The following is a 20,842-nucleotide window of genomic DNA, read 5'->3' on the forward strand; positions in this document are numbered from 1 at the left end:
GACTAGACAGGAGCTGACCCCCTCTCCAGAAGCCTATGGCGCAAGAGACAACTGAGCTGGAAGTCTGTGTCAGTGCCTCTGGAATAGAAAGTGAAGAAAGACAATTTCAGACGTTTAAAGGCTGAAACAGTCAGTCAGAGACAGGCTTTCACTGTAAGATATGTTTTCTTAAAAAAAATCCTTCAAGCAGAAGAAAATTGACAGCTGATAGAAATCTCCATCCACACAGAGGTCGAGAGAAGCTCAACAAACAGTAAACCTGTAAGTGCTTTATACTTTCTTTATTTTATTTTATTTTTGAGACAATATCTCACTTTATAACCCTGGCTGGCCTGGAACTGGCTTTGTAGACCAGGCTGGCCTTTGCACTCACAGAGATCCACCTGCCTCTGCCTCCCAAGTGCTGGGGTTAAACAAATGCTGGGGTTAAAGGTGTGCAGCATCACACCAGCTGTGAACAAACAAACAAACAAACAAACAAACAAAACAGTTGATGGGGGCTGGAGACGTGGCTCAGGGGCTGCGCTTGCGGAGGACCTGGGTCGGGCACCTAGATACTGACTTACTACCAACCGTAACTTTAGTTCCAAGGGACCCAGCTTCTGGACTTCATCTGCACCATGCACTTGGGTGGGGTACAGATATATAAGCAGTCAAAGCATCCACTTCCACACACAGTACACATTATATATAGTGGGCTGTGTACAAATAAGCCCACTATATCTAATGTGATATAGTGGACAGCCGGGGAAAGCAAGGGTTGGGAGACAGGGCATAGACTGAGCCTTTGGTCTGAAGTATCTGAAGACTGAATGTGGTCTGAGGATGCCTTCATTGTCCTAAAGGGAACATGTTAAGCAAAGCTGAAATGCGCCAGTACAGGGAATGAAATGAAGCTCGCTCTGGTCACAGGGAGCCACCAGCTGCCCACTTGGCAAGGCAACGGGGTGGGGCCCCTAAGTCCACGGAGTCTTCACCAAACTGGTGTTCCAGATAGAGCACCTCTCCTTCTTAAGAAAGTGCTTCCAGGGCTGGAGAGATGGCTCAGCGGTCCAGACTGACTGCTGTTCCAGAGGTCCTGAGTTCAAATCCCAGCAACCACATGGTGGCTCACAACCATCTGTAATGGAATTTGATGCCCTCTTCTGGTGAGTCTGAAGACGGCGACAATGTACTCACATACATAAAATAAACAAATCTGAAGAAGAAGAAGAAGAAGAAGAAGAAGAAGAAGAAGAAGAGAAAAGGAAGGAAAGGAAAAGAAAGGAAAAGAGCTTCCAAATTGACAGACTGCTATAGGCAGGATGGAGCAAGGGGGGGGGCACAATCCCCCTGCCCCCACTTGTTCTTCCTAGACCTGGAATCTCAGAGACTGTTAGATGTCAGGGCTCAGCTGTCAGTGGCCCCAGAGAAGGTGGGCCCCAACAGACAGGCTGCCTGACAGACAAAGGGTCACAGATTCATGGGAGACTCTCCAGGGGACTCCATTCTCACAGCTTCTTTAACCCTGGGAAAGGTGCTCCCGCCAGGGTGGGGCCAATGTGGCATCTTAGGGAGTGAGGAGTAACCTCACTCAAGGACCGCTGTTCACAGAAGCACTCTGTGTAAGAAGGGCGTGCTCTGCTCTGCCTGGGACTGTTGTTATGACTGTAGACGCTATGAAGCAGCAGCCTCTGCCCTCTGGATCAGCTTGTTTGGGCTGCTCCATCTCCCTGCAGTAAGGGTGGGCCTCCATTGCTCTTCTTCCTTCCAGTACCACCTAGCAAGCTGTCGACCATCCCAAGGCCTCGGATCCTTCTCAAAGCCACCTCTGACAACCCACAGTCACCCTAATCCAGGTCCCGTGTCCAAAGCTGTGCATTGTTTTGTTTCTTTTGAGAGGGAACTGCATGTACCCCAGGTTGGCCTCTCTGTATAGCTGAGGCTGCCCTTGAACAATCCACCCTCCTATCAGCTCCTAAGTGCTGAGCTTACAGGGTTGTACCAGGAGGCTCAGCTAAACCCAAGGCACAGCTCCAATCAAGCTGTGTGGGTAACTGGCACTCGGGGAATAAGGCAGACTTTCAAGATCCATGGTGGAGGCCTTTCTAGGGATCATTCCCTTTTTCTCAGTCTTGGAAGCTACCTGTCTGTCCCCAGTGCACAGAGGAGTACAGGATCAGCTTTCTTGGCCACGGGAAGTAGTGTAGGCTCTTTCCTTATGGGCTTGTGTGGGGCCCAGGTAGACAGACATGGGCATGGCCCCACGTGGGTGAGACAGACACTTGTCAGTCTCCACCGGCCCTTCCCTGAGGCTCAAAGTCTGGATGTGTGTGTGCGTTTGTGCCTCTGTGTGTAACTGGGTAAGCCTGTCTGTGGTGTGGGCAGAAAGGTCTCTCTAACCTCAGGCTAAATTCTTCCAGATAGTCCTTCATTGTCTTCTCCATCTGCAAAACAGTGTGTGGGAGGAGTGTTCCAGCCCCTGGAGGGAGGTCTGTGGGCATCAAGGTGCTGGCCGTGGGCTGTGTCTCTGAATATGTGGGTAGAAGCAGGGAGCCCTGCTCTCTAGAGATGCCTGAGTTGCTTTTGTGTCTTGTGTGTGGCTGTGGCTGGGCCCTGCAGATCCCAGGAATGAGAACACAGCTCCAATACCCCTCTGCCCTTTCTGCCCTTTCCCAGACTCCTGACTTTGCCCAGTTTGTTTGGCCACTGCCCTTGTTGGCACCACACACTGTTTGTTTTGTTGGGACTGTCAGCTGACTTTTATGGCAACTGTGTCAGCCTGTGTGACCCTGGATATAAGTGTGGCTTGGGTACCTTGTAAACCCCTTTCCTTGTGTGTATAAGCTGCAGTCGGAAGTGCTTCGAGCATGCACACCTGTGTGTGCGGTATGTCCGTGGTCTGTGGGACTGAGGCTGTCTGTGGGGATCTGAGCTAGTTGGTCCCTCTGGCATAGTGTGAGGTCCCTTGCACCTCAGCTGTGTAAACAAGCCCATGTTTTCCTTTCTAAGGCCCCTTCAGGGTTGTTGCCCCATTTTCCCCACTGAACAGCGAGTTTGGCTGGGTGGGGGTTGGGCAGTTGTGAGATTCTGGGAACAGGAGTGAACCGGAGTGTGCAGTTATGAGTTAGAATGTGGATTAAGCAGTGTTCCCTGGACAACCCCAGTCTCTCAGGGCTGGGCGAGCCTAGTTCTCCCTGGTTTCTGTGCTGGCCTATCCAGTCTTTTATAGCCAGGCTCGACAACCCTACAATTACCAGGGGCCAGATGCTGCTAAGAAGGCCTAGAGATTGGTATTGACCCTCCAGGGGAGGGGGCGTATCTGCCCCACTGGCCAAGCTAAGGGAGACTAGAGGAAGCTGGACTCCCTGATCAAGTTGCAGGCCCACAGCCTGGGTTTCCCTGCTGCTCTGGTCCTGAAGAGTCTTTGGTTGACCAGGCTCCAGCAAGTCTGGCCCTCCCTTGGGACAGTCCCACACTTTCCCAGTCTTTTGTCCTGGGGCTAAGAGTGTCCCTATATCTCCCACCCATGTTCTCCATGCCAGCTCCTATTCCCCACCAGGTTCACCTCCATCTTCATCCATGCCTTCTGCTCCTTCACGGCACAGTCCTTGTCTCTTGGTTCCAGCTGGCATCCTGGTGTCCATCTCAGATGCCTCAAATGTCACCACCACATTCAACTGAGGTTCTCCAGCTGCCACAAAAGCAGTGTGTATGTGTGTGTGTGTGTGTGTGTGTGTGTGTGTGTGAGAGAGAGAGAGAGAGAGAGAGAGAGAGAGAGAGAGAGAGAGAGGAGAGAGAGAGGATGCACAAGATACGGGGGCTGAGCAGCTCCAGACTGGACAAGTGTAGACTAGTCCAAGCCCACCCCTGCTCTTCCATGGCTGACACTCCTTCACCCTTTCATAGTTCACAAATTGTTCCCAAACCAGGGGTGGGCAGTGGCTCAGTGGGCTACAGTATAAGACTCTGTCCAAATAAACAATAATAAAAGAGCCAGGCGTGGTGGCACGTGTCTGTAATGCCAGCACACACAAGACTAATGCAGACAAATCACTTCCAGCCTGGAGTGTAGTGCAATACCCTGGGGTGGGGGAGGAAGCTGGGACTGGAAGGATGGCTCAGTGGTTAAGGGCATTTGCTGCTCTTGCAGAGGACCTGGGCTTGACTCCAGTTTCAGGTAATCTGGCATCCTCTTCTGACTTCCATAGGTACCAAACACACACACACACACACACACACACACAGAGTCACATAAGCATATGGGGCTAGAACACTCATACACATAAAATTAAAATATAAATAAATACTTTTTAAAACCTGGGCAAGGGGCTTGAGAGATGGCTTAGTGGTTAAGAGCACTGATTGTTCTTCCAGAGGTCCTGAGTTCAATTCCCAGCAACCACATGGTGGCTCACAACCATCTATAATGGGATCTGATGCTCTCTTCTGGTGTGTCTGAGGACAGTGTCAGTACACTAACATATAGTAAATAAATAAATATTTTAAACAAACAAACAAAAATCTGGGCAAGAGTCGGGTGGTAGTGGCGCACGCCTTTAATCCTAGCACTCAAGAGGCAGAGCAGGCATATGAGTTCGAGGCCAGCCTGATCTACAGAGTGAGTTCCAGGACAGCCAGGGAATAAATATGTAAATAGGTAAACAAATAAATAGAAATAAAAAGTGGGCATGGCACTGTAACTCCCATGATGACAACACTTAGAAGGTAGAGACAGGAGGATCAGGTGGCCAGACCATCCTCCATAATGTAGGAAGTTCAAGGTCATCCTGGAATTCACAAGCCTGTCTCAATTTAAAAAAGAAAACAGAAAAAACAATGAAAAATAAACGAACACACAAACAAAAAACAGGTTTGGTAGCACACACCTTAATACTGCTTTGGGAGGGCTGGTGAATCTCTATGAGTTAGAGAGCAGCCTGGTCTACATAGCCAACTCTAGGACAGCCTGGATTACCTTGTCTCAAAACAGACAAACAAACAACTACCACCATCAAAGAAAAACCAAAATAAAACAAACAAACATCAACAACAAAAACACAAACAGAAGAAGGAGGAGAAGGAGCAGAAAGAAGAAGGAGGGAGAAGGAGGATGAGGGAGAAAAGGAAGGAGGAGGAAAAGGAGGAGGGGTGAGGAGGAGGAGGAGGAAGAGGAGGAGGAGAAGAAAAAAACCTTAACAACATCTCAAGCTCTACACATACCATGGCTGACCCCTCAGTCCAGATGCTCCGCCACCTGGTGGATATTAAGCAGAACTTCAGGCTGAGCGGGCTCCAGCCAAATCAGTAGGGCTCAGATCTCAGGCCTGGATTGCAAAGAGCCCTGAACCTGTCCTGGCCCTGAGCATAGCTGGCTGGAGCTGGCGCTGGGGCTGGGGCTGGCGCTGGCGCTGGCGCTGGCGGAGCTGGAGCGTACTCTCGTGCAGAAAAGGGAGAACATGGCTACTTCGAACCAAGCCTCACAGCCCATGGCCAACTTTGTTTTGGGGTGCGACAGTGCTGAATAGGCAAGACTCACTTGGGACCCTTCTTGGTGTCCTTGTTGCTATGAAGCTAAAGAAGGAGGAAGAAGCCTCTCAGGATATTGCCCATTAGGAGCCTGCTTTCCTACTGTGCAGACAGCTCCTTGGCTTGGTAATGCCTTACCTCAGAGCTCCCGTGCTTCAGGATAGGGACATCAAAATCAGCCAAAGACCAAGCCCTAGGGCAGCATCAGGATGGCCCTGGCCTGTGTTCATCTAAGTGCTGAGCCGGGTCCCCAGTTCTGCTCCTGCTTCTGCAGACCAATGCCCTGTGCTGCTTAATTCTAGCTGCCAAATAGACATAACCTAGAGTCCCCTGGGAAGAGAGTCCTAATCAAGTATTATCTCCATCAGGTTGGCCTTGGGGCTTGTCTGTGTGGGGCTGTCACGACTAGTAATTGAAGTAGGAACACCCAGCTCTTTGTGGGTGGCATTTCCAAGGCAGGGGGTCCTGAACAGTGCAAGATAGGAGAAAGCTAATTAAGAGAGTTGAATCCGGTGGTGCACACCTTCAGCCTCAGCATTCTGGAGGCAAAGGCACATGGACCTCTGTGAGTTCGAGGCCAGCCTGCTCTATATAATGAGACTTTGTCCTAAACAATAAAAAATAAAATCAAGCAAGAGCGCTGACATTTGATTTCCCTCTTCTTTCTTTTCTTTTCCTTTCTTTGTTCCTGACTTTCTTTCCTTCTCTTTCTTCTTTTAAAACAAAGTTTCCCTGTGTAGCCCTGGCTGTCCTGGAACTCACTGTTTAGACCAAGCTGGCCTCGAACTCACAGAGATCCACCTGCCTCTGCCTCCTGAGTGCTGGGATTAAAGGTGTGAAGCATCATTCCTGGCTTCACACTTGGTTTCTCTGTGCTTGACCATGGTGGTGATGTAACGTGACCAGGGGCTTCAACCTCCTGCCACAGTATCGCCTCTGCTGTGACAGACTGAAGTAAACTCCCTTCTCTCCTAAGTTGCTTTTTCACTAGAGGTTTTTTTTTTTTGTTTTGTTTTGTTTTTGTTTTTATTTTTGTCACAGCAAAACAAATGAACTAGAACTGTTCCTGACTGAGAGGGGGAATGTTCATGCTCAAGGTCAGGGAACTGGAAAGGACCTTTGAAGGGGTGGCACCTCCTCCTTGTCATTCCTTGTTGACTGCGGACATTTTCCCCTCTGAGGACTGTGTGTGACATAAGAGAAGATGAAGGCTCAGTGTACAGAGTTCTAGTCCTGGCTCTGACCTAGACACCTGAGTGCTTGTGTCTGAGTTACTACTCTCTCTGTCCCATCTGTCAAAAGAAGGGTCTAGAGCTGGAGAGATGGCTCAGAGGTTAAGAGCGCTGACTGCTCTTCCAGAGGCCCTGAGTTCAATTCCCAGCAACCACATGATGGCTCACAGCCATCTGAAATGGGATTTGATGTCCTCTTCTGGTGTGTCTGAAGACAGTGTCAGTGTACACACATACATAAAATAAATCTTAAAAAGGGGGGGGGGTCTGGATGACCCACCTCATGCTGGCTTGGGGTCTTCAGAACTTTTTCTCATCACAGGACAAAGAAATAAAAAGCCATGAGCACAGTCAAGGGCAGTGTGGATTTATGGGAAAGGTCCCAGGTGTTGATACAGGTGCCAATGATTAGAGCATGGAGACAATCAAACCCACTTTGTTTCTGTTGGTTTTGTGAGGCTGAGAATCAACCCCAGGACCTCATGCATCCTAAGCGAGTGTTCTCCCACTGGGCTACAGCTTAGCTCTTGAGACCCACTTTGATTGTCAGCCCTACCACTTGCCAGGCTGTGTAACCCTAGTCAAGCAATACAACATGTTAGACCAGTTGTTTTCAACCTGTGGGTCAAAGGACACTTTCACCCAGGTCACCTAAGAACTTTGGAAAATACAGATACTTAACATTATGATGAATAACAGTAGCAAAATTATAGTTATGAAGTAGCAACAAAAATAATTTTATTAGACAGTCGTGTGTGTTACTACAGTAGTGAGCAAAGTCTAAGAAGCCACAGAGATGAGAAAACAAAGATGTATTTATTTCACTATCCCCAAATCCACGGCCCCTTACAGTTGGACTATTTCTAGAGTTTAAAATTTTGTTTTTCTGCTGGGCAGTGGTGGTGCACAGTTTTTATCCCAGCACAGCTGGATCTCTGAGTTCGAGGCCAGCCTGGTCTACAGAGCAAATTCCAAGACAGCCAGGTCTACACAAAGAAACTCTGTCTTGGGAAAAACCAAACCAAAACAACAACAACAACAACAACAAAAACCCCAACTTTTTCTTTTACTTATTTTGTCCAGGGTATTGCTGATGTCAGAGGCCAACTTGCAGAACATAGTTCTCTCCTGCTACCATGTGCTCTCAGGGATCACCCTGAGGTCTTCAGGCTTGGTGGAAGGATCTTTACTCTCTTGCTAAGCCCTACTGTGGTAGGTTGAATGAGAATGTCTACTACAGACTCATATATTTGAATGTTTCATCACCAGAGAGTGGAATTGTTTGAAAGGATTAGAAGGATTAAGTGGTGTGGCCTTGTTGGAGAAGGTGAGTCTCTAGGGGTAGTCTCTGAGGTTTCAGAAGTCCATTCCCGGCCCAGTCTCTCTCCCCTTTTCTGCCAGAGCATTAGGACATAGCTCTCAGTCACTTCTTCAGTACCATGCCTACACGCTGCCATGCTTCCCACCATGATGATAATGGACTGTGAAAGTGGAAGTCGCTACCACATGCTTTCTTATATAAGAGTTGCCTTGGTCATGGCCTCTCTTCACAGCAATAGAACAGTGACGGACACACCTATTCTACATTTTGAAACCACAAGCACCCCCATGCCTCACCAGCCTTTCTTGGCCTAGAAATTTCAGGGGTCTTCACCTGACCCCTGTTCCCTCACAGGTGATGTCCACGCTGCAAGGCCTTCTGTACTCCACAAGAGAGCTAGCTGGCATTGTGTACTTCCTCCATGAAGCAGGCTTCCTCTGACCAAGCAAAGATGGGATTTCCCCGGCTATTTCCACTGCCCCTGGCAATTAACCATGCTATACTGCATCTGCTCCTCATCGTGTGGTGTGTGTGTGTGTGTGTGTGTGTGTGTGCGCACACACACACACACACGTGTTCACGAATTATTTTGTTTTGTTTTTGTGTTGTTGTTGTTGTTGTTGTTGTTGTTTTCGAGACAGGGTTTCTCTGTATAGCCCTGGCTGTACTGGAACTCACTTTGTAGAGCAGGCTAGCCTCGAACTCAGAAATCCGCCTGCCTCTGTCTCCCAAGTGCTGGGATTAAAGGCTTGTGCCACCACGGCCCAGCGCATTACTGATTCTTGATCACACACCATGTCCTGGTTAGGGTTACCATTGCTGTGATAAAACGCCGTGATGAGGAGCCAGGTGGTGAGGAAAGGATTTACTTGGCTTCCATGTCGTATATAGTCTATCACTGAAGAAGTCAGGGCAGGAACTTAAACAGGGCAAGAACCTGGAGGCAGGAGCTGATGCAGAGGCTGCCACAGAGGGGTGCTACTGACTGGCTTTCTCATCATGGCTTGCTCAGCCTCCTTTCTTATAGATCCCAAGACCACCAGCCTAGGGATGGTGCCACCCACAGTGGGCTGCCTCTTCTCATCAATCACTAATTGAGAAAATACCCTACACCCTGATCTTAAGGTGGTATTTTTTTTCAGCTGAGGTTCCCTCCTCTCTGATGACTACAGCTTGTGTCAAGTTGTCATAAAACTAGCCAGCACACCCTAAGAGATATGGAATTAAGTAGGAGCTGTCTTAGTTAGGGTTGTCATTATTGCAATGAAACACCATAATCAAAAAGCAAGTTGGTACCACACACACACACACACACACATCTGGGTGGCACATGCCCTTAATCCCAGCACTTGGGAGGCAGAGGCATGTAGATCTCTGAGTTTGAGGCCAGCCTGGTCTACAGAACAAGTTCTAGGACAGTCAAGGCTATGAAGAAAAACACTGACTCCAGAAACAAACAAACAAACAAACAAACAAAGGCAAGTTGGGGAGAAAAGGGTGGTTTATTTTGGTTTATGGTTTCACATCATAGTCCATCATTGAAAGATGTTGGGACAGGAACTCAAACAGGGCAGGAACCTGGAGGCAGGAGCTGATGCAGAGACCTTGGAGGAGTATTGCTTACTGGCTTGCTCATCACAACTTGGGCAGCCTGCTTTCTTATAGAACCCAAAACTACCAACCCAGGCATGGCACCACTCACAATGGGCTGGACCCTCCTCCACCAATCACTAATTTAAAAAATGCCTTACAGGCTTGCCTACAGCTGGATCTTATGGAGGCATATTCTCAGTTGTTGTTCCTTCCTCTCAGATGACAACAGCTTGTGTCAAGCTGACATAATGCTAGCCAGCACAGGAGCTTTAACAGTTGTTTGTGCACACACACACACACACACACACACACACACACACACACACACGCTCACTTGAGTATAAGTAGAAACAGAGGACACCATCTGACATCTCTCTCCTGCCTTTATGCGGCTTCTGTCATCAAATGCAAGTCATCAGACCTTCACAAGTGATTTGCCGTGGAGCCATCCTGGCCCGGGTCGTGTTTTGACAAAGCACATGTAGCCCACACTATCCTTGAACTCTGTCTTCTTACCTCAGTCTCCCAAGCAGCAGGATTACGGGTGTACAGCCCACACCTGGAAATCATCGTGTCTGAAAGTACAGACAATGTCTTCTCTGTCCCACCAGAACCTGGCTCTTGGCAGGTGTTCCTTGAGTATCGACTGTGAGCATGGAAAACTGGAGCCTGCCTTTCCTGTCTTTTGGTACAGTAGTGTGTCACACTGGTCCACCATCTGCCCTGGGTTCTTTCCCTGCTTGTCCTCCACTCCAAGCATCTGCTAGGTGATATCGAAAACTTACCAAGAAACTGCACACTCTCAGATAGGGTCGCACTCAGGAGTCTAGTCTGTCCTTGAACTTGCAGCAGTCCTCCTGCCTCAGCTCCACTGAGTGCTCAGACTACAGGTATGTACCACCATACTTGGCTACTGCTGTCACAGTGCAACAGACAGCCACATAGGAGAGATGTTTACCTAGGATCTAGCCTGTCCTTGGTGCCAATAAGAGAAGAAGGGTAGGGTAAGGTCCCTTGGGCTGTGAGAAAGTCACCTCCCTGTATCCTGAGCAGCTTCTATGATGGTCTCACACATGACCTGTCCTTTCTGCTCTCTTGACACGATGCTGTGGTTATGTGGAGCCCAGGCCCCAACAGGGTGCACATTTTCAAATGAATAAAACCTCAAAGTGTCATTATTGAAACACAGTTAAGAGACATTTACATTTTTGGTATGTAATATATATGTTTCTTTATTAACATGTTAAAAACAAGTAAAGTCTAACAACTATGATCATTTCAAAGTAGTGACACATAAATGATATTCTGAGATATAAAGCAGGTCTGAAAACATCTGGGATTTCTGTTGGCTACAAAGTCACACGTACTCTTTATGCTGCTGTGGCCTGTTGCCCAAGTACAGAAAGGGAATGTTAAACTTGTCACAGGTGAGTGAAAATAACCATGTAACTTTTTTTTTCCTATCTAGGATCACAAATCCCCTGAAATCCCTGGACCCAGCCAAAAGCTTCTGACTACAGCATAGAGCGCACCAGCCTGAGCCTTAACTCGGGTACACAGGGCCTGGGAAGCGGGTACTCACACCACTTTCCCTGTGGGAAGCCGGAGCCTAGAAAGGTTAAGGAACCTGCCCAAAGTCACCCGGGCTCAACTTGAAGCTCTGTCCCTCTCTCCACTCTGTGGCCTCTAACCTAGAATGCCTGCTCACCCGGGCCTTGAGCCCCACAGGATTGGTTCAGCCAGTGAAACAGAGGGACGTGGCCCCTTGAAACCACACACACTCAGGTATTTTTATCTCCAGTTTATTTTTTTTAGACTAAGAGCAGAGTATGAAAGTCACAGCCAAAGCACTTGAAAAAGGCCCAGGATGGGTGGGGACCACTTAGGGTGGGCAGGGCAAGGTCCTGGGAGTTGGTTCCCGGCTCAGGGCTGGAAGGGAGGGGGCATTGTTGTTACGGTCTCCAAAAGTGTCTGTGCGTTGCATAGGTCCTGTCTTCACAGAAGACAAAAGAGGGGCCAGGGGGGTCCCAAGGGGGGCCTAACCTGGTAGGGGAAGGGGTCTGAGTCTGGAAGGGGAAGTCGAGAAAGGTCAAGGTTAAGAAGGGGAAGGGACTCTGTCTGTCTGTACATTATATATAGAGATATAGAGTCTGTACATGCCTGTCTGGCACCCCGATGCCCACCCCTGTCCACTGCCTGCTCCCCCCCAGGGGTGTCTATTTGTAAACTTGGATTCAATCCAAACCACAGTCCTCTATGTGGGAGTGGAGGGAGAGGACATGCTTATTGCTGTAAACAGGGGGAGGGGCAGCCTGAGGCTCCACCCCTCACCCACCTAGTCCCCTCCCCATGTTCTGCCCCAGAGGAGAGGACAGGGGGCACCTCCCATGCTTCGTTTGTTCTCTCTGGGGCATATTTGCCTCTTGGGGGACAAAGAGGGAGGGCACCAAGGGTCAGGGAAAGGTACCAGGGGCCAGGGAGTCCTGAGCACTGCCTTTATAGCCCCCAGGTTTGGTACCAAACATTACCAAAGCCACAGGCCACCTGGGACCTGTGGCTGTCCCTGTGCCTGATCCACTACGGTGCCTGTCCTAGAGAGTGTGTGGGCAAAGAGGGCAGGCCCAGAGAGATGTACAGTGCAGACCCCGCTCCCAACCATGGGAAGAAGGATGTAGGCCCCACAGCAAGCTCCCTGCTCCTTCTCAGCCCTTCCCACCTCTCTCTGTCATAGGAAGGGGCAGAGCTAGGAGGCCAAGAGCGTCATGAGGAAGAAGGCGATGCCCACGGCCAGAGGCAGGTGTTCCCGCTTGGGGCTGGTCCCACTGATGCTCTTCTCAAGCTTGGGCACCTGGGGATTCTCTCCCTCAAAGTCTTCTGTGGAAAGATAAATAGGCAAACTGGTAAGGGCTGTGCTGTGCGCTGGGGCGGGGGGCACGCGGCGGCGGCGGCAGCAGCAGCAGCAGTGGAGCCAGAGATGTGACCACCCACGGGGGAGGGGCCGGAAGGGCTCGTGTCCCATGGGAAGGCATGCGGGAGGGGGTGGGTGGGAAGCATGCACTGGGAAGGGGGCTGCGATTCCAGCAGTGGCCACAAGAGGGCGCTGCGCAGACTCACCCAACACGTTGATCTTCACATTGGGGCCCATGGTGAACTGGGGGAGAGTGGGGACCGGCTTCTCCCCGGAGTGCGATGCTGCGGGGTGGGGTGCGGGTGGGGAGAGAGGAGGGGAAAGTCAGGGCCAGGACCCCCTCCCCCTGCTACAGCTGGGGAGCCATCCCGGTCGCCTGTGCCCTCCGCCCCCATCCCCAGGAAGCCAAGGGAGCCCCAAAGCAGGGAGGCAAGGATGCGGACGTGGTTGGAAACCGACGCTACTCACTGGAGGCGCAGCAGACGAACACCTTCATCCTCAGACACTTCCAGTGCAGGTTGTGAGTGGGCGTGGCTGGGGAGGAGATTTCTTTCACTCACTTGGTGCCCTTGCGGCTTTAACATAGACTCCCATCCCCCTCCAAATTGCCCGCATCCGGCTGTGTCCCCAAGTCTCTGCTCCAATCTTTCTTTGGACATTGGTCACCATGACTTCGTGGCTAGCCCATCCCAACAGAAATGCTCTGCGACCCAAATTTGGGACTGTCACCCCATCCCCACAGCCTTGCAACTTCTCAGAGCTGAAACCCTGAAGCCTATCCCTGGTGACCACTACAACGGCTGGCCGGGGATCCCTGGGACCCCACCCTGTCATTCAGAAGACCCAGGACCCGGCACTCACAGATGTAGTAGTATTCTTGGCCGGCATGGAATTCATAGCCCAGCGAGAAGGCGCTGTAACGCTGGAACTTCTCGGAGAACTTGATGGGGCTGTGCGAGGCGTGCTGCCGGTTGCATTCCCAGCGCTTGGAGCCTTGGCTGGCGTTGCAGGTGCGGTAGCCGCTCAGGTTCACCATGTACAGCACGTACTGCTCCGCCCCGCCGCCAGGCCCTGAGCTGTTGTAGTGCGGACAGTAAATATCCAGATAGTCGTTCACGTTCACCTGCACGGTGTAGCCCTCTCGCCGCAGGCTGTGGACAAATGAAGTGGGTCAGAGAAGAAACTCCAATGCTCCAAGGCTTTCCATGTCAACACCCTGTCAACACCCCACGGACCTTCATTAGAACACTATATATATATTTTGATCATAACACTTCAGTCCCTCACTCTCTTGGCTTTTTCTACAATCTTTTCTCAGCCCATTTCTGTGCCTGTGGTCTAGTGTGCCAGTCCCTTGTGTCCTCTCCTTTTGGGCCTGTCTTTCCCCTGGTGGCCACCAGAGGGTAGCAAAAGCACAAGGAAGCCTGGCCTACCTCCTAAGGAAGGAGAGGAAAGGGAGAGGGGCGGAGAAAAGAAGGAACCTAGCTCTGGTTGCCACAGAAACGCACAGGCCCCAACGACTCCCAGACCTAGGCCCGGATTTCCTTAGACCATTCCCCATAATTCAGCAGGCCAGAGGAGGGACTGAAGGAATGAATGGAAGGGTAGGGTGAAAGTAGAGAGATCCCTTCCTTGGAACCCAAGCTCTCTCGCGCTGTCTCTCTCTCTCTCTCTCTCTCTCTCTCTCTCTCTCTCTCTCTCTCTCTCTCTTCCCTTCTCTCTTCTCCCAGAATGCCTTTTGCTGCTGCAGGTCCACCCCAGGTCAGTCCGACAGGACTTGCCCTCATACACACATGTATGGCAGCTTCACGCACATGCATGCACAAGCTCTATGGCACCAACACAAAAATGTCCACCACCCACTCACAAGCGGCAGACACTCAGAAGAGCTAGATTGCATGTGTGCTGCGCCTATGCCAGTTTTAGCTGGTCCCAACAATCTCAGGGGTTTGCCCTGTATCTCCTACATGACAAGACCTCTATCTTTGTGCTTCTGAGTCCTATTTCCCTCCATCCTGAGGCCATAAACCATTAGGTCCCCAATAACCTGACACAGACCAGGGAGCTGAAGAGCTCGGGTTTGACCTGTCATCTTGCTAGGACTTCTGCTTCATTCCACATCTTTCTCCACCTAGATGCCACTGCCCCCCCCCCCCAACCCCCAGGATAGGCAGAGTAACAATAGCACAGCGCCTAGACAAGATGACTGTGTCTGCCACATTCCAGATGAGTCTCTGCGACAGAGAAGCAGATCTGGATGCCCTGGAAGTCTCGCCTGCCTGACAGTCCCATCTAAGTGTTGCTGTGGACATCCTTTGTGGTGGCACTGAACGGTGTAGGGAGTCAGAGGCAGCTCAATCCACACGTGTGGAAGATCGGGTAGAAGTCGTCTTTAACTTCTTTAAGGCAAGTATGCACACATGTTGGTAGTGCTATGGGACTGTTGTGGGCACAGGGAAGCATGGGCCACAGGGTAAAATGTCAATCCATCGGGGTCCCTAGACCCTGAGAACTCACTGAGGGAAAGAACTGGCTCCCCATGTCACCAAGCAGAACCTTGTTTCACAAACAATAATTAGACACATTAGGGAAATGATCTTGGAGGCCTCTTCTTGGGATGAGGCCTTGAGGGTCCTCCCTGTCATTACCCAACATCGTTGGCTGTACTTGTGTTGCCCGGTCCCCAAGACTAGGAACGAGGCAGATGGGTAACAGCTGGTGTTTGGACTCTCTAGTAAGAACGGGCACAGCCTTCTTGAGTCATCAGGAATGCCACCAGTCCCACTTGGTTCCCATGGGAGTGATGGGTCACTCAGGCCCCTCCCTGTCCCTGGCACTCAGGTGGGCAGGAGTCTCGACGGGGCGCTGGGAGCAGGAAAACGGGTTAGACAAGGCCTGATTGCTCCCAGGCACCACCCATGCATTGTGTGTCCACCCTAAACCCTAGGCTCCTGTTCCTTCCCTAAGGACCTGGGGAGGGGGCGGCCAGCTAGCCAGCACATGGTGGCAGGCCTGGGGCAGCCCCATAGCTCCCCTGGGGCCTTGTTCCCTTGGCCTCACCCGTGTATCCGGTTTGATTTGGAAGCAGCTCCTCCCTGCAGCTGCCCCATCCCTTCCAACCACACACCCATTACAGTGGATTTTAAGCCAACTCCAAAGATGTTCCTACAGGTGGTGCCTCAGTTTCCTCAAGACGGTGAGCTGGGTATATTTAGTGGTTGCTGTGTGACAGCGACAAGAGAAGAAGCCTCCTCTTACCTATCTCTGTGATTGACGGCAGAAAAGCCCCAGAAATGCACCCCCCCCAAAAAAAAAAAAAAAACCTGGCCACTTGGTTCAAAACCTGCTGGCAAGGTAGCTGTATCCAGTTGGTATCTGGTGGAGAGAGCAGAAGGCCGGGTGCCAGGAATCCCAAACCATAACTCCTAGGAGACCCGACCTGTCTGTTAGGCACAACCTCTTTAATTGAATCTGTCATCCTACTTAGCCTAGCAGCGAGGGAGGTGCACATAGGCCCCAGCTGCTAACCACGCCTCGAGGGTTACCCCCCTCCTGCTCTCAGCGTGGGGTGGGCTAGCATCTGGGGACTGTGTGCCCTGCTCCTTCAGGGAGTTTCCATTCAGCCCTCCATGTCATCTCCTTGTTGCCTCCTACTTCTCCGCAGAAAGGCGTCCTCCCCGTTCTTCTATAGGTCTTACTGTGTCCCACCGGCTTGCAACGCCCTGGGGGCATCCCGACTCTTCTCACATCAACAGCGCCCCTGCTTCCTAGGCCCGCAGAACTCAGCCTTCAGCTTTCAGTGTCCGCGGGGGACAGTACGGGAGGTGGGGGAGCGGAGAAGGAGCAAACGTCTCCCCCTGGGACAATTAGGGGCAGGTAAACAGGGTGTCTAACAAGACCCTGGAGAACGGAAAGGCTCCCAAGAGACTCTGAACTTGTTAAACCCCTATCCTCGGCTTTAGAAGTCAAGATGTAGAGTTAAGAGAGTGGAGAAAAATGCAGAGACTAGGTTCTTCCCCTCTACTGCGCGTCCCCGAGGCTGCGCGCCGCCCGCTCCAGCAGGCGAGGCCCGACCACGTGTGCGCGGCGTGGAGTCCGCGCGCCAAGGCTGGGGGGTGGGGGTGGGCAACGGCGGCGGCGGGAACGCTCCCAGGGCGGCGCTTGCACACTGACACCCCCGCGCCCCGCCAGCTTCGTCCTGGAGGGGAAGCAGCGCGCCGGTCACCCCCGCCCCTCGACCCTGCGACAGTAGCGACAGCAGCGGCGGCGGAGGTTTATTGATCTGCAGCGGCGGAGAAGAGCGAGGACCCGCCGAAAGCGAGACATACAGGGATGGAAAGACTCTGCCATATACAGAGGGGAGGCGAACACAGACGGATTCGCCCGAAAGGGAAAGGGAGGGAGGGAGGCACAGAGAGAGAGAGAGAGGGGAAGCCAGAAACCGGGAAAGGGAGGAAATGAATGAGAACCAAGCAAGACTTGGGGGAAAAAAAAAAAACGGCAAAGAGTCAGCATTGAGTCCAGAGAGGCCCACAGCAGAGGAGACAGCGCAGAAGAGAAATCTGGACACACTGGCGAGCAGACGAAAACTGACCACCACGGGCGTAGTAGAGGTCTCAATAAATATTTGTTGAATGAATGTGTGAATGATAGTCGTCAGCAACAGCAACGTTTCCTAGATAGGTAGGGAGATCACGAGAAGAAGATGCTCTAGAGGAGAGTAGCAACACCTTCGTTTTAGTTCACAGAAATGAGGCTCTGGAGAGGGGGAAAGACATGTTTGGCCTTCAACTCCGCCCCCATTCAGTCCCCGACGCAGGAGACCCCACGGCTTCACACTCTCACCACTCTCTCCAATAAGGTTGCTCCCACCGCGTCCTAGTTTCTGGGCCAGGTTAGGAAAAGGTCTCGATTATTCCCAGGGACTATAACTCAAGGGGCTGACTGGGGGAAGGGGTGATAGCTAGGTAGCCAGGACCCAGCCACCCGCCCCAGGTCTGTCGGAGTAGGCTACTGCAGGTCTGTCAAAGGAGGCTATTGCACGTGTCCCACCAGCACCCTCCCACGTGACCCCAAGAGGCGGGGTCGCAGACCCTCCCCACGTGACCCCAAGGGGCAGAGACCCTCTACACGTGATGAGAGGTGGGAGCCAGGAACCTAGATCACGTGACTGGGGGGGCCTGGGAGCCTGTGGCTCAGCCCGGCCCCGCCCCCAGCTCCCCGGCCCTCTCCACTCCCGGCTCTGGAGCACGTCGCTCTCACGATTTATGGGGCCGCGGATGCCGCAGTGAGAGAGCCGGGGAGTCCGGGCGCAGCGGCAACAAAGGCCCGGGAAGCGGGGCGGGGGCGGCAGCGGCCTCCTGGTCCGGTGTGCGCCGCCTCCTACCTCCGTCGGTCCCTGCCCACACCGGAGTGGAGAGGGCGAAAGGAGGTTCTGGGAACCATCCCGTTCCGGAGCTTTCACCTGCGCCCAGGTGTATGCGGGGGAGGTGAACCTGATCAACGCTCCCCCCAAGGCTATTTCCACACCCCCTAGGCTCTGGCAAGCTACCAGCAGTGGGGTTCCCCAAGGGTGGCGGGGAACCCAGGGTCTCTCGCCTGCGAGCTCTCTGCTCGTGCCAGACTGTAGCGGGGCGGGGGTCGGACGTGTAAATCTTAAGGGGGGGATGAGCAAGATAGATACAGCAGGGGAGTCAGCCCTCGGGGCCCCCCGGGGAGGATGGAGTCCCGCTCCGGGGGGGAGGGGCTGCAACCCCACCCCCGAGGTTTCCATGGGAAGCGAAAGGGGGGCGTCATTAGCTCATCCCCACCCCCAGTCTGACACTCTGGGCGCGAGGAGAAAGAGGGGGAGGCGCAGAGCCCCAAACAACAAAGAGCAGAGCAGCAAGCAGGAGCCCCTCCCCCGGAAGGTTGGGGGTCGTGGTCGAGGCCCTTCAGGTCCCCTCCCCTGGGGTCTCACCATTTGTTCCCTAGTCGGCCCCCAGGGCGGAGAGTCAGAAGCAAAGCTGCCGCCACCGCCCGGGCAGGTGTGACAGTGATCCCCGTGTCCCCAGGGATCCCCCTACCAATACACTGAGGTGGCCAGAGTGATACACACGACAGCTCGGCAGGGAGAAGACAAGGGCAGCAAGGACTGTGCAGAATGATGGCCCGGTCCGGCAGCCGGCACCGAGCCGCCGCGCCACACACCGGAGGAAACCACACGGCCGCCCTGACACCCGCCCAGACCGCGGCGGCGCCAAGAGCCACCCCAGCCCAGACAAGACTGGCCACGCGGACACCGACCGCAGCCCCCTCCCCGATCCGCCGCCCGCTCCCACCCCTAGACGGTCGCCGACGCAGACACACAAATCACACACAGACACACGCACACTGACAGCCGCGCACGCCCGTTCACACTCAGTGCCATACGCCGTCCCTAGCTTCAGTGCGTGTGTGTGTGTGTGTGTGTGCGTGTGTGTGTGTGTGTGTGTGTGTGACATGCCGACATCTCTGCCTTCTTCCTTCTCACCAGTACCCTGCGTTCCTAGGGCCCCCCAACTTCGCGACCCTGGCCCGGCTCACCCCAGCAGGGCTTATTCACACAACCAGAGCAACCCCTTACCCTTCGTCCTGAGGAGGTGGAGAATCGGAGTTCCTGCCTTAATGCCGAACCCCACTTTTAAAACCAAGAGTCTTAAGCAGAACCCCATCAACATTACAGGCTGAAAACAGGTCATCCTTCAGCTCCCAAACGCAGCGGCCTATCCCTAGCACACCGGTACTCACAGACTTCAACCTAGCCAAAAGGAGCGTGGATGGTGGGGGAGACTACGGGACAGAGAACACTATTCCATTGGCGAGTGTGGAGAGAAACCAAGATGGGGTTAGGGACCCCCAACAGCCTCCTCCGCACGGCCAGAGCGCTCTTTACTATGCCCCAACAGCTTCTCTCAGACACCCCCGAGTTTCACAGACGCCCACATAGTGCGTCCCCTCTCCCTCGCCTCTCGGTACCAAGCCTGTCTCCCAGGACTGCTGCCAGGTTCCCCTAGGACTTCTCGGGCCCACCAGCTCCCCCATCACTGACGCGGGACGCACGGGTTCTCCGGGTCCCCGACTCACTGCTGATTGGAGCTGTTCCAGTATACCGCATGCCGGTTTCCCAGTGCGCCCCCAGGCCCCTGGGCCAGCAGCGGCAGCAGCGGCACGGGCACGAGCAGCAGCAGCAGCAGCAGCGGAGCCGCCGCCATCCCCGGAGCCGCCGCCGCCGCCGCCCCCCGACTGAGCCCCGCACTCCCGGCTTCTCAGCTTCCCAGCTCCCTGCTGCCGCCGCTGCCAGCCCCCAATCTTAGTCACGCCCACAATCCTTCCCTCCGCCCTTCTGGGCGCGCCCCCGAAGCCCCGCCCCTGGCGCGCTCACGCGGGGCTCCGCCCCACTTGAGCCCAGAGCGCGCCGCGCGTGGGCGACCCATACTGTGTAGCCCCTTTAGGAACAACGCGCCTCTCCTCTCTCCTAGGTGATTTGCTGCAGAGGTTTGCGTCTTTAGGTCCCCCAAGCTTGGAGTTCACAGAAGGATTTGGAAGCCAAGACCTGGACATACATCTGGTGTAGGTCCACACCTTTCTCCATAGAGTGTGGGGGCGTTGAGCGAAGATCTACGTCTGGAATAAGCAAGAGTAGACCCATATCGGACCTCTACTTCCTCCACCCCTTTCCATGTGTGCAAGGAGTTAAATGGACACAAGATGGGGAAGCCTTCAGGTGGTACCAAGAGCTAACAGCTGGCTGCCTGAAGGCCCTCACCTGAAGCCAAACCAGAACACCTCAGCCCAGAGTGTCACCTTCTGGGGGCTGGGCACAGTAGCTATACTTCCTTAATCCTGACACTCTAGAAGCAGAGCCTGGCAGATCTCTGTGAGTTCGAGGGCACCTACATTGGTCTGTGTAACAAGTACCAGGCCAGGCAGGGCTACGCAGCGAGACCGTGTCCCCCCACCCCCACCCCCCGCCCCGTCTCAAAAAAAAAAAAAAAAGCCTAAGCCTTCTATGGTAATCCAGGGCAAAGGTATTTGGTGGTGGTGAGTTGCCAAGGCGAGTTGGAGCCAGGCAGGAATGGAGCAGTCTTCTTGGAAAGCCCACAGAGGTCCCCTCACTGCCTCCGATTCCCTCAGTGATGTCCTTAGGCACGCTCATTCCTGCTTCCATAGATGCTTTCTCTAAGGACAGAGGGCACCTTATATTCCAGCACTTGCCACAGCAGTTGTCTTCTTAGGGACATACAGGCACAAAGATGACAT

At 53.1% G+C, this 20,842-nt stretch overlaps 1 protein-coding gene and 2 long non-coding RNA genes across 10 annotated transcripts; 2 read left to right on the forward strand and 1 right to left on the reverse strand.

The window, feature by feature from the left end:
• Positions 1 to 10,862, forward strand: Gm34014. Of its 2 annotated transcripts, none has more exons than XR_867453.3 (3): positions 1 to 261; positions 7,824 to 7,952; positions 10,266 to 10,862. It is a non-coding gene; the product is annotated as a predicted gene, 34014 (long non-coding RNA). The 2 variants fall into 2 exon arrangements; XR_001783917.2 differs by lacking the exon at positions 10,266 to 10,862 and adding an exon at positions 8,416 to 8,616.
• On the reverse strand, positions 10,860 to 19,900 carry Efna3 (ephrin A3). Of its 7 annotated transcripts, none has more exons than NM_010108.2 (5): positions 19,667 to 19,900; positions 13,424 to 13,713; positions 13,031 to 13,096; positions 12,769 to 12,846; positions 10,860 to 12,528 (listed from the first exon to the last, which is right to left on the reverse strand). In NM_010108.2, exons 1-5 carry the CDS (start codon positions 19,792 to 19,794, stop codon positions 12,398 to 12,400), a joined length of 693 nt encoding a protein of 230 aa, NP_034238.1. In that variant the 5' UTR covers positions 19,795 to 19,900; the 3' UTR covers positions 10,860 to 12,397. The 7 variants fall into 7 exon arrangements, with proteins under 7 accessions (NP_034238.1, NP_001364046.1, NP_001364047.1 ...); NM_001377117.1 differs by having other exon boundaries at positions 19,643 to 19,900; NM_001377118.1 differs by having other exon boundaries at positions 19,167 to 19,900.
• Gm15998 lies at positions 13,707 to 17,201 on the forward strand. The gene is made up of 2 exons (XR_003954662.1): positions 13,707 to 14,166; positions 14,789 to 17,201. It is a non-coding gene; the product is annotated as a predicted gene 15998 (long non-coding RNA).
• Positions 19,901 to 20,842: the final 942 nt, after the last annotated feature.

Source organism: Mus musculus, chromosome 3 (assembly GCF_000001635.26).
Source record: "Mus musculus strain C57BL/6J chromosome 3, GRCm38.p6 C57BL/6J".
Lineage (NCBI taxonomy): Eukaryota > Metazoa > Chordata > Mammalia > Rodentia > Muridae > Mus > Mus musculus.